At 32.8% G+C, this 12,417-nt stretch overlaps 6 protein-coding genes across 7 annotated transcripts; 4 read left to right on the top strand and 2 right to left on the bottom strand.

Annotated features, from left to right (window-relative positions):
* Positions 1 to 1,069: 1,069 nt before the first annotated feature.
* On the top strand, positions 1,070 to 2,161 carry LOC118273048 (uncharacterized). The gene is made up of 3 exons (XM_035589809.2): positions 1,070 to 1,270; positions 1,449 to 1,552; positions 1,685 to 2,161. Exons 1-3 carry the CDS (start codon positions 1,189 to 1,191, stop codon positions 1,880 to 1,882), a joined length of 384 nt encoding a protein of 127 aa, XP_035445702.1. The 5' UTR covers positions 1,070 to 1,188; the 3' UTR covers positions 1,883 to 2,161.
* LOC118273050 (uncharacterized) lies at positions 1,935 to 2,254 on the top strand. Its single transcript, XM_035589810.2, has one exon. The coding sequence runs from the start codon at positions 1,935 to 1,937 to the stop codon at positions 2,247 to 2,249; it is 315 nt and encodes a 104-aa protein (XP_035445703.1). The 3' UTR covers positions 2,250 to 2,254.
* Positions 2,255 to 2,271: 17 nt separating this feature from the next.
* LOC118273047 (ankyrin repeat domain-containing protein 39) lies at positions 2,272 to 4,469 on the top strand. Its single transcript, XM_035589808.2, has 3 exons — positions 2,272 to 2,415; positions 2,598 to 2,819; positions 3,092 to 4,469. Exons 1-3 carry the CDS (start codon positions 2,310 to 2,312, stop codon positions 3,298 to 3,300), a joined length of 537 nt encoding a protein of 178 aa, XP_035445701.1. The 5' UTR covers positions 2,272 to 2,309; the 3' UTR covers positions 3,301 to 4,469.
* On the bottom strand, positions 3,865 to 12,371 carry LOC118273044 (ankyrin-1). Of its 2 annotated transcripts, none has more exons than XM_035589804.2 (9): positions 11,820 to 12,371; positions 11,232 to 11,718; positions 10,980 to 11,140; positions 10,638 to 10,813; positions 10,408 to 10,558; positions 5,848 to 5,972; positions 5,583 to 5,712; positions 5,273 to 5,456; positions 3,865 to 4,997 (listed from the first exon to the last, which is right to left on the bottom strand). In XM_035589804.2, exons 1-9 carry the CDS (start codon positions 11,899 to 11,901, stop codon positions 4,610 to 4,612), a joined length of 1,884 nt encoding a protein of 627 aa, XP_035445697.1. In that variant the 5' UTR covers positions 11,902 to 12,371; the 3' UTR covers positions 3,865 to 4,609. The 2 variants fall into 2 exon arrangements, with proteins under 2 accessions (XP_035445697.1, XP_035445698.1); XM_035589805.2 differs by having other exon boundaries at positions 10,438 to 10,558.
* On the top strand, positions 5,986 to 8,205 carry LOC118264897 (uncharacterized). The gene is made up of 3 exons (XM_035577538.2): positions 5,986 to 6,572; positions 6,782 to 6,978; positions 7,182 to 8,205. The coding sequence occupies exons 1-3, from the start codon at positions 6,442 to 6,444 to the stop codon at positions 8,156 to 8,158; spliced, it is 1,305 nt and encodes a 434-aa protein (XP_035433431.1). The 5' UTR covers positions 5,986 to 6,441; the 3' UTR covers positions 8,159 to 8,205.
* On the bottom strand, positions 8,195 to 10,401 carry LOC118264896 (uncharacterized). The gene is made up of 2 exons (XM_035577537.2): positions 9,946 to 10,401; positions 8,195 to 9,769 (listed from the first exon to the last, which is right to left on the bottom strand). Exons 1-2 carry the CDS (start codon positions 10,141 to 10,143, stop codon positions 8,207 to 8,209), a joined length of 1,761 nt encoding a protein of 586 aa, XP_035433430.2. The 5' UTR covers positions 10,144 to 10,401; the 3' UTR covers positions 8,195 to 8,206.
* Positions 12,372 to 12,417: the final 46 nt, after the last annotated feature.

Raw genomic sequence — 12,417 nt, 5'->3', positions numbered from 1 at the left:
GTGTACGCCATTACCAATAAATTTCTAATTAAGGTTCTTTGCCCTTTTCAGAATTTGCTAGACCGTTAGAAATATTTTAATTTCTGACAGCTACACAGTAATTGCACAAACTGAACTTCACTGGTTAGGGTAATCTGTAAAAATGATAATTCTCATTGTCGTAGCAGTTGGCTACGCCGTAGCAGCCTATCCGAGTACGTTCATACACGTTCTGCTAAAACTCAACGAAACTACGATAGGCTCGCTAATGCTGCTGTGGGAAAAATACGACAAAACTTATCATTCATCTAATTTTAATAAAATCCCTCGTAATATTTTCGACCACAGACAGACAGATTTCTGATTTGTATAACATTCTATCTATCTGTATTCTTCATGTGTTAATCCCTAAAATCTCGCCATAAAATTTTAAGCAGGCGTTTATAACCGAGATTCTAATATTGTATTAATAATATTTGGACAAGTTTAGATACGATAGTAGTGACATCTCGTATCTCGTTGACAAAAATAAGAATGAAAAAACTTCTGTCACTTCTGTAAAGTTCATCTATTTGTATATATATCTTACAAAATATGTAAGTAAATGCATTAATAAGTAGTAATAGATTAATCACACTTCTGGAATCCTCCAAAATCTTCATTTAAAAATGTAAGAACGATATAGAAACTGAATTATAAGCTTACAAGATTTCAACTCTCTAGGTACGTTTTTTTATCCTTCAGAGAATCAATATTGATTCCTTATTTGCAGGTATTTCCCGTTCCGTTCCCTAATTAGAAAGTCCAGTTGATTTGTAGGTCTGTACTTTTCACCCCTACTGATTTTGTGTAGAGAATGGGCAATGAACCAACAGAAATTGAATACTAGGCCTTTAAGCCAAATGTCAAAATATTCTGAGCGCACTGTCTGTAATTGTACATGTCAATTACTTTTACGAATATGAGCATGAAATTATCTTTCCTCGCTCTTACTTGCTCTTACAGGATAAACGTATTGCTATCCTGTAGTAATGATAAACTTACCTTTTTCCTCATGAGCCTTGCTTGAACCAAACGCTGTCAACTCGAGATTGCATCGCGCAATACAACGCAATTTCTGTTTGTGTTCAGCCGTAAGTAACTGAATAATTTGTTCATTTATTTTGTTCTATACCTGTATACGACTAAGTGAAATTATATCCGTTCTCAATGCCCTACATTCTGATTAGAGGTAATTTAGCATCATATGGGCATAAAAACCCGTGGCGTGTTTTGGTATCCGGCTTGAAAGGTAGATGTTGACAAATTAAGGAAAGTAAAATGAGAATTGGAAACAAAAATAAATGTGTATTCACAAATAGGCTTAATAACGGGCAAGATTTTATCGAAATTCCTCTTCTCATTTTATTTATATTGTTGTGAATGTTTGTTTGTGTTATTATAGTCTTAAATCATTTGTTTATGTTCAGCTGGCGATATAGAACAACTCAAGAGGTTCGCATGTGGGGGCTACTGCGACGATTCAACTATTGTTTATTTGCAACATCCTTGTGTTATACTGAGTGCTCTTGAGGTTTGTTATTTCAATTATACTATACAATCAAATAATCATCATTGTTTAATTACATAACAATTTACTGATTCATTGTACCTACCTAGTTATGAGTCATATTGTCACAGGTCTAATTAATCAATAACATTACAGGTATTGGGTTACAAGGTTGTAGCGTCTAGCTCTACAGCAGTCAAACAAGATTATAATGAGTATATGTGGACTATGAGGAAAGAGTTCTCAGAACCAGAACCATCAATCATTGTGGAACAAGATAATATTAACAATTTCAGCAAAGAGGCTATGCACTTGGGGAATTATCAGCATCAGACAAAAGACGACGAAGTGTAAGCTGCCATTATATTGATAGTTAAATCTTTATCAGTTTATTTTATTTTGTACTATGGACACAAAGGGCAGTCAGAACCTGTCTCCAAGCAACTTGGCATCAGTACCCTTGATTGAAGAAGAAGATGCAGTTGTTTATATTGCCATTAAAGGATCTCTGCATGCAAATGATTGCTCTGTTTTTGGATTAGGTGAAGAAGAGATAAGAGCTCTTTCTAAAAAGTTTCCAGGATCAGGAGTAGTTGTTAACGGTGTTGCCATCAAGTGCAATGTACTCGAGACTCTGAATGCATTGAACCAGTTGGGTTACAAAGTAGTTTCAAGCACTGGTGAAACCGAGATCACTTGGACCCTTCAACGCATTATATAATTTTACTCCATATATCTGCCCTTTGTATTATTTCTAGTAATTTTCAATAATTATATAAAGATGGACCATGGAAATAATTGTGATCACTCAAACTGCTCTCATGCAAATGCATCGGTTACTCAAACTTTATCAGAAATGCATTGGGAGCGGGGCTTGTGGTATGCAGGTAATTTTATTGCTGTTTTATAAAGTTAATCTAACCAAAAAAATGTGTTTACAAATTATGTACTTTTTATCAAAAACTACCATCCCATGATATGCACTATCTCATTTTGTGTATTTTCTGATAAGATTGCCTACTTACAACTGACAGTTAACCAACATTAAACAAATATTATGTTATTTCAGCCTTTTATGGAGATGAAGAGAGAGTTAGATCTCTGATTGCTAAGGCAGACAATTGTAAAGGAATAGTGAACACACCAGATAACTCTGGATATACACCATTGCACTATGCTGCACGTAAAGGACATGTGGATATTTGTAAGATATTACTGCAAAATGGAGCACTGATTGATGCAAAAACTAATAGCGGACAAGCTACACCCCTTCACAAAGCTGCTGCTGCAGGTAATCATTGATTATTTGATTGAAATTACATATAAAATAGGAAACTAAAATATCCAAAAGTCTAAAGCATGTCTGTGGCAATAAAATCAAATTATTTATAGCCGAACTATTATAGCTTATCAACTAATCATGGAGAATGCAACTCAATACACAACAGAATTTGAGATAAGAGCTAAAGCAATATTGATTAGCAATTCCATGTGTTAATGATCATGTCTATTGTACTGAAAGACCATTGTAGAGTGGACAGTTAATTTCTGAAATTGTTTTAGGTAAAATTGAATCAATAAAATTCCTCATTCACTCTGGGGCTTGTGTTGATGAACAAGATGCTGATGGGCAAACCATTCTTCATAAAGCAGTAGAAAACAAACACTTTGATCTAGTAAATTTTTTGATGGAGACATATCCTAAACTGAACACTGTGCGGGATATTAAAGGTAAATGTCCTTCTGATTATATGTCTGGCTCTAAGGAGTGACACACGAAAAATGGCTTAGAATATATTAACCATAACACACCTGTAAACTAGATTATATCTCTAGTTGAGTGTTTATTCTGTTATAATATTAGAAATTTAGTTGCCTTATTAAATTTGCCTAAATAAGATGTTATTATATGTATATTAGGTTTTTAAATGTGCTATATTTTTTTGCTGTTATTAATATTTAAAGATATTTATTTTATGTTAACATTCCCAATATTTTTTACTTTTTGTTTTGTCAAATTAAGTTGATTAGCGAGCTTGATAAGTAATTGTGATTTAAATGAGTTAAAAGATGTCATTATAGGTATCTACTTAAAAAAGAAAGTATTTGTCTAATGTAGTATTTGTATTTAACTATTTAAACACTAATTATTCTACAATAATTTAGTCATTAATCATTCACAAGTTTGAAAATAAGATGTTTATGATAAACAATATAATGAATTTTAGGAAAAAATATAATTTGATAGTCTCTGATCTAGATGGCTCACTTTTTTACCAAAACTTTTATATATTTCAGAATTTGATAATTGTGGGTAGTTAATTAAAACTCATCAATTTCGTATGTATGTACATTGTATTAACAACAGAATAGGTATGTTACAATTTACTCACCCTGTGTATATGTAGGCTTAAAAGCAACCTAGTGTTGCCTTATTCTATGTATTATAATTATCAGAATTCATATCATTTATTTTATTACTAATTGTATTAATACATGTCTTAGTTTAGGACTAGATTCTTACTTCAAACAATTCACGTTATTTGAACAATGTCACAATTTTTGAAAAGGAAATGAGCTGCAGATCAAGTATACATAGTGCTGTACCCACATAATTTCCTTGACATAATACTCAACACAACTATGTTATACTAATAAAAAATAAATATCACAACTTAAAACCATATACTTAGATTGGTTTATAAGTACATAAATTTGCAGCTCATTCCCTATATATTATTGCATGTGTTTTTAAAAAACAAGCATTAGCTCTTACTACTAGATGTTTTAAACAATTGCAACTCATTTTGAAGATTTTATGGACAAACATATTGTGTCACATTAAGTATAGTTATTCTAATCAATAAATATTTTGTATTTTACCCTAAGTACACCTTTGTACTACTGTGTAATTTTACTAAATAAAAATGCATATAGATAATTATTCTTTTTCCTCTAACTTTTTATAAGACAGACCAAACCAACTGCTTACTATATGATTTTCCACCATGTCATAAACAAATTGATTGTCTGCTGGTGACATGCTAGGAATGCAGTAATAATAACGACCCTTACCCTTGTTTATTCAGTAAAGTTAAAGTATTCTGTACCTTCATCTTCCATCATAAGATATCTTTTTAAACTCTTTGGAAGGGGCAATGAAGATATAAAGCGGTACAATGTTGTGGATGTACTTTGGCCTAAGTATCTAATTCTAATTCTACAGAGATCTGAAAGAGTAAGTGGTTCCCTACAAACATTATACAACCAACACTTTGTATAATCAGATGCTGAAGTTGATGTATCTTTATCTGGCATCACAATATAATGACCTGCCTTCAATAACATCAATGCTAAGCTATTCGATCTTCTTCTACTTGCTATGGATAAATTGTCTAGACCACAAGCATGTAGATCACAGGCATTCACGTCTGCGCCATACCGAATAAGTAGAACAGCTGCAGGATCTCTGAAACACAGAGTTCGAAATCTTTTAGTAATGAAATTCAAATTACCCAAATAGTAATAAATGCTAAAAACAGCAACATTTCAACTATTATTACCTTTAAGTTGCTTTAAATTACATCTTACTATATAATATTATAAATGTGAATGCTTTTGTGTGTATATTCAGTATATTTGTTACTCACATCACATCAAAACACCTGAAGGGATCAGGATGAAATTTGAATGCGAGTGAAGCTGCTGGCAGAAGCAAATAATATTAAATATCGTGAAACTTACTTGTGTAATAACAGAGCTCTGTTTAAAGCAGTATCGCCAGTAAGAGCTGTGGCATTCAAATCAATCTTGTAGTCTATTAAACATTTCAACAATTCCTCGAAATCTTCATGGGAATCCACACTTTCAACAGCTATATGTAATGCATTGGCACCTGTTATACTGTTTAACAAGTTAGCGTTTGCACCTGTAACATTTATTAACGTCAATATATTATATAAACATCATCAATCACCCTTTAGAACTATTATTTTACTACCAGCATATTTTAGCCAGAACAGACATTAAAAAATAGATTTACATATAAACATACCTTTACATAATAATATTTTAGCGATTGCGGGCTGAGATAGTCGTACCGCTAAAAGCAGTGGCGTGTCTCCATTGTCATTATACAAGTTTATCCCGGCACCATAAGCAGTAAGCATTTTTACTATTTCCATCTATAAAAAAAACAATATTTTTGATAAATTAGTTTAGAATGTTGTTTAACAATTAAAACTAAATGGTAAAATTAAGTAAATAATGGTATTCTTACAAAATCTTACTTTTAAATGGTCAAATTGAGAGTAACTCACCTGTCTTTGAATTATTGCATTATGTAACAGCCTATGAGAGTGAGTGATTCTAGCACCAGATAACAATAAAAGTTCTACACCAACAGCATACTTTTGCCATACAGCTTCACAAAGAGGCGTATATCCTAAAAGGAAACATGAAACATCATTTAACAATTACAATAATATAAGTATAGAAAATTTTATCTGCAACCATTGCCAATATTGTTGGGGCAGACATAATTTATCCCACTATATAATAGGGAATATGCATAAAAAATAAAATGGCCTGATTTTTTTTTCCCTAAGCTTTTAAGGTCGCAGTATTACACTCAATTCGTTATTTCCTAATTTAATATGCATTTAATTATTTAAAACTTAAATCAAAAAGTGAAAAATTTACGCGCGTAATTCAAATTTGTAAAACGCCTCGTGACGTCATAGGGCACATTATCGTCCTGTCAGTCAGTCACGTGTACCAACTCAACTGTCTGTCAAAGTGTCAACTCATGGTAGAGGTACAGCTTGTGTTTGAGAACTTTGAGAGAAAAATTGGTTGTATTTCTATACTAGCTTAGTTTTCTAAAATAGAAATATCAAGCATCATCAATAGCAATGACGGACAACGGTTTTGTGAAAGCACAGTCGGATAATCTTCCAAAAATAGATGCATTTATGATGACCACATATTTTGCGTCAAACCCAGATTTTACATCTGCTGAGGTTAAAGGAGTAAAAGCTGCAAGGTAATTATTGTCAAACATGGTATTTTTAAACTAGTAAACCTGTTTTTATGCATACGTGCACTTATTTAATTATTTCCCTAAATATAACCTCAAATGTTGTTTACATTCATTATACTTTATTAAAACACGTATGAATTAGATTATACAATCAATCGCATGTTTTTATGAGAGTAGGTAAGTAAGTAAACCTAGATTATTGTTTATTACAGGTCTCAACGAGAATCATACGGCGATTCAGCTGTAGGATATGTACAAATTAAACGAGAAGGGAACTTATGTGTAGTGAAAGCTCGCATCACACCAGAGCACAATGTTCGTCAGAAGTCATATGCAGTACAAGCTGTATGTGATGAAGCTGAAGAAACTGTAATTTCTGTGGAATGTCTGGATTGCGCAGCACACTTAGGTACGATCTCTTTTACTTACTTTGTGTTTGTGGCTGATGATATACTTGTTATCTAAGTAAAACTCTTGACAGTCATAAGTCATATGTAACCATAAAGATTGTCAAATTATTATGAAGTCAAGAACTTATAGCACCATTAGGTTAACCATTACTACCAGAATGATATATTGTGTAAAAAACATAATTTTATTCTTTTGTTTTAGGAGGATGTAAACATGCTATTGCATTTTTAGCATGGCTTCACCGACGTAGTGAAGATCCTCCAAGTACAAGCATTGAGTGTTATTGGAAAAAATCCAAGCTTTCTTCAGTTGGTACTAGCTTGAAGTTTATTAAAGCAAAAGATATTTGCAAAGCACCTAAAGTGAATCCCGCATCAAATTCCTCAAGCACTGGCAATTTTTTAACAGTAGTAAAAAATAATTGTGTGAGTGTTGGTGATACAAATAATCATCTGATGAAATTTTATCAATCTCCAAACAATGCAGAGAGACTGTCGATCCATCATTTAATTCTTGCAAGCAAGGCTACAAACCCTGTTGAGTTTGTTGAATATTGCAAACTGGTAATGAGTACAGAAGCATGCGAACAAGCTGAATTGATAACTAAAGACCAAAATGACTGTCCATTATGGCATGAGCTAAGATATGGAAGAATCACAGCTTCTAAGGCATATGAGGCTGCACATTGTAAAGTTCTGGATGGTTCCTTAACGGAGAACATATTGGGAGCAACCAAACTAAAGGACACAGAAGCTATGAAAAGGGGGCGATTTTTAGAAAGTCAGGTATTAAAAGAAGTAGAGAAAATTAAACAAATAAAAATAAATAAGTGTGGCTTAAAATTAAATGCGGCTCATCCTATAATGGGGGCTTCTCCAGATGGGGAAAGTACTGTGTACAGCATAGAAATTAAATGCCCATCATCAGAAAAAGCGTTGAGCCGTTATATTGACAGCAATAGTGAAGTGGCTCCAAAATATATGGCACAACTACAACTTCAGATGCATTTTGGAAATAAAAGTAAGGGTCTTTTTTGTGTTGCTGACAATAATTTTGAAACCTCTAAGAAAGTAAATATTATAGAGGTGGAATATAAAAAACAACTGTGTGAAACAATAATAGAAAAATGCACACTGTTTTGGCATCAAGCCATTTTCCCAAAAATAGGTAAATTGTAAAAACTTGTACTTTTACTTTATCTGAAATAAAACAAATGCATTCTTAATTCATTTTTTTATTAAAACATCCTGAATATTTACCAAACCACATGCCAATGTTATTGCATCATCAATGACAGGTATTAAATTATAGTCTACACAAGCATGAGGCAGTAACATATGAAACTCTCTTAATCTATTTATTACACATTCAACATGAATTCTCAAAGCTGCTATTCGTTTTGACTGCTTTACTTCATCTTTGGTGCTTGGGTTGGACTGTGAAACAGAAGGTGGCCGGACGAGAGTACAGTCTCTGGCTCCCAGTAAATGTGATAAGTCTTTAAACCCTCTGTCCGCCATAACTGCTTTTTTTGGAGGTAAGCAGTCTAAGTAACCACAGTCTTGCACTATCATGACATCTGTAGCTCTTCCACCATATCCATCGGATATAAAATTAATCAACCCATCTGGTGTACATGAAATTAAATACTTCAATGTATTACATTTTTTGTACTGTGACCAAGTAAGTGATTGGTGGACTGGATCGGAAGGTTTTTCAATCTGGATTTCAAAGCAATCAATAATAGAAATAACATTTGAATACCTAGCTCTAAATGATATAGGTAAATTTTTATATACCTCAGTTGGTGTTGGCCACACAATCAAGTCTTTCATTTTTGATGCGATTAAAGGTAAACTTTTATTGAATATTCTACTGATAGTGCTCTGTGAGTAGCCAAAATGTAAAGCAAGTATGCCAAAAGATTCATTTAACTTCAATTTCTTAAGTGTTATTAATATGTCTACAGTTGGAAGTGGAATGTTTTCACTTAATAGTTTTATTAAATGATATGACTGTTTATGTAATCCTAGTAACATTTTGGGTTCTCTATCTATGGCACTTAACATACTACTGCGCATTACATTTTTAAAATGTTTTTCATCATCTGAATCTGCTGATTCATCTTGCACACAATAACTTAAGTCAGATGAGCTACAGGGTTCATAATCATGAGATATCTGTGAAGAAATGGAAGAAATAGATGTTGTATCCGACTTAGTAGGAAATAAATTTCTTTTTACCGCAGCTGTTGCAGGTTTTATTGGTGAAGTTCCAATATTTTGTGATGGAAGGGGAACAGGAGATAAAGCTACATTAGTCTTCTTTGTTGTTAAATTAACTTGAACACTTTTACTTCTGAAGTTTGGTCTCATATTTATTTGCACACACTTGTCACTAAGGAAGTTTTCTGTATTAGTAGAGACTTCAACATGGGATGTACTGGGCTCTATTACAGACAAATCCATAACAGAGGTACTAGGCCTCACTGGATCATTTTCACAGCCTTGAATATAGGAAGTACTTGGTCCGGCATCACAATAACTTGTTTGTGAAGTTTCACGTTCTAAAACATTTTCACTGTTGACTTCAGGTTCGGAGAAAGATTCATTTATAAGTGATAATCTTTTCTTCTTAGAATCATACATTCTCTCCTGTGGTCCTGGTGCATTTCGTTTTTGGCATTGAAATTTATGAGGCATAACTCCTTTATTTAAGAATAATTTAACTTTTTCGCCTTGTTCCTTCATGAGCTTGTATTTAATATAATTTACTGTATCTTCTTTGATCTGAAATAAACACAACACTTGGTGAAGCATCTTAGGATAAGTAGAAATAGCTCAGATGAAGAATCTTCTAACATGTTATGACATTCGTAAATAAGGTTACGAACTTAAATAAAGTTCTGTAACCTAGAAATTTCTAGAACACTACAAGATGTTATTTGTCCAAATATAATACTTACATTAAAATGATCTTCACAACAATGTAAACGCGATATTGAAGATACATTATATTCTCTTCGCATAACCTCACACCATTGTTTACGTATGTTCGGATCTCTCGGAACAGCAAAAAACACTTTATCTGGTGTACTTTTTATATTGTTAGGACACATTGGTACCATGCAATATCTATAAAATGGCTTTTTTTCTTCTTCCATGATTATTACGCGTGTTATTATCTATCAAACTCTCAATGTAAACAAACAATACAATGACAGGTGTGCCCTATGACGTCACGCATCAAGCGCGCGAGAAATAGGAGCGTTTGAACTCGTCAAATTAAACCACTATTTTTAAAATTTTATAAAAAAGTAATTACTACTCTTACAGCTATGGTTTATTTTTTTTCTACATCAAAATGAAGTGAAAATTGAATAAAAAAAATAAAAAAATTGTCTGCATATTCCCTATTATTAGTTTACCATGTATCTCTTCGCTGTTCACATTAGCACCTGCATCTATCAGATATTTCATCACATCCATATGCCCACGACCAGCAGCTATATACAAAGCTGTCCTCTCATTTGAATCTCTTGCTTCTAAACTTGCACCATTACTGACTAGAATTTTTACCTAAAAACAATTATTTTCATTAATATATTTGTTGATCCTTTAATAAGTAGTATAAAACTAAAATAAATCTATATCTTACCAGATCTAAGAAACCTCTTGACGCTGCAAAATGCAAAGGTGTCATACTATCATAGGTTTTGTGGTTGACATTGCTTCCAGAATTTATAAGTATCTTCACAATATCAATATAATTTTTGATAACTGCAACATGTAAAGCTGTCACACCATCTCCAGTCTCAGCATCTATTTTACAACCTGTAACAATAAGTTATTTTAATATTCAAATATTTTGCAATTTTCCTTCATCATAAAGGGTAACTTCATAAAATTCACAATTACAAATTTTATCAAGTTGAAAAATTCATAAGTGATTTATGTAATTCTTGTAAATCAATCAAAAAGTTTATACTGAACCCTTTACCTGCTTCTATCAACAATTTAACAACACCAACATGACCCTGTTCTGCAGCATAATGTAGTGGAGTGTGCATAAATGCATCATGCTGATCAATTCCCGCAGTGAACATAGCTGAGGCTGAAGCAATAGCTGCCCCTGTTGACTCCAGTATAGCAGCATACCATCTGAATTTGAATACGTAAAATGTATTAAAGTATTTTTTTATACAACAAAGAATCACTTATAATTATGAAAGGAGAAAAAAATTGAACTTACTTATACATAGACGTCCAGGATTCATCTTCACTAGTAGTTGGTGCAACATTTCCTATGTCTTCATCCCATTCTAGATCTTGTGGGGAGGGTGTTAAAGGTGAAGGAGTCAAAGGAGATTTCAAACTCCCAATCTTACTCTCGTCACTACTGGACCCATCACTGTGTGTAAACACAAAGTATCCTTGATTGGTCTCAGACTTTTGACCACCTTTCACCTTAGTCTCTTGTCCAAAATTCAAATCTTTAAAATTTCTATCATTCATGCTTTTACATTTAACAACAGTTTCATCATGAGGCCCATGATGTCTCAACTTGCGTTTATGGCACTTCACTTGTCTCTTTTTAGGAGACCCCACATATGGTACAGGCACATGTCGCTTAGAGTCGCTAGCTTTTAGTAATACCTTTACAATATCAATATTTCCGTTATTTGCAGCTTCACCCAAACTGGTTTTACCTTGTACAGTAATTGTATTAGGATTAGCACCTGAAATCAGTAATGAGTAGTGATTATTCCCATCCCCAACAAACGTAACTATTAAACAGAAACATCCAAATTTATCGGAATATATTACAAATGAATTTTACCTTTGGAAAGCGCTCGGGAAATTGCCTCCATATCTTCGGCTAATACTGCGCGATATAAACTTTCCTCAAATGAAGATCCCATGGCGATATTAAAGTATATCACAATAAGCACTATTAATCACATACCTAGAAGATCAAGTTTGGTACAATGAAAATAGTAGCTGAAAATTACTCATGGTCTGATCAGATTTCATGAAAATTAATCAATAACTGTGTAGTGCTGTAAATACAAATGAATTTGTGTGCAATCTCCATTTCATTGGTTTTTGTATTATAATTATAATGAATACATAGTAAACAGTTCCAGCTGTTGTAGCGCTCGAACAGAAGTTTTTTGAATTGTTGTTATTTTTGCAGACTTTTATGACTTTTGTCTGACTGTTCAGATTCAGACATTTTCTATTTTGACAAATAATTCGTGTTGTCAGAGTAAAAATTTAAGAAAATAGAACTAAAAGTACTAAAGAGGTACAGATTGTCCTATCTGAAAAAGTTAATATTAAGTGAAATCTGAGTTTCTGGATACCTCAAGATTCAGCGCTGACCCCAAATATTATTTTAATTGAGGTATATAGTGCCTGACACAAGCTCTGATTTC

The sequence above is a fragment of the Spodoptera frugiperda genome, chromosome 1 (genome assembly GCF_023101765.2).
Source record: "Spodoptera frugiperda isolate SF20-4 chromosome 1, AGI-APGP_CSIRO_Sfru_2.0, whole genome shotgun sequence".
Taxonomy (NCBI): domain Eukaryota; kingdom Metazoa; phylum Arthropoda; class Insecta; order Lepidoptera; family Noctuidae; genus Spodoptera; species Spodoptera frugiperda.
Note: the sequence above shows the minus strand (reverse complement) of the source record. Positions and strands in the feature narration are given on the sequence as shown.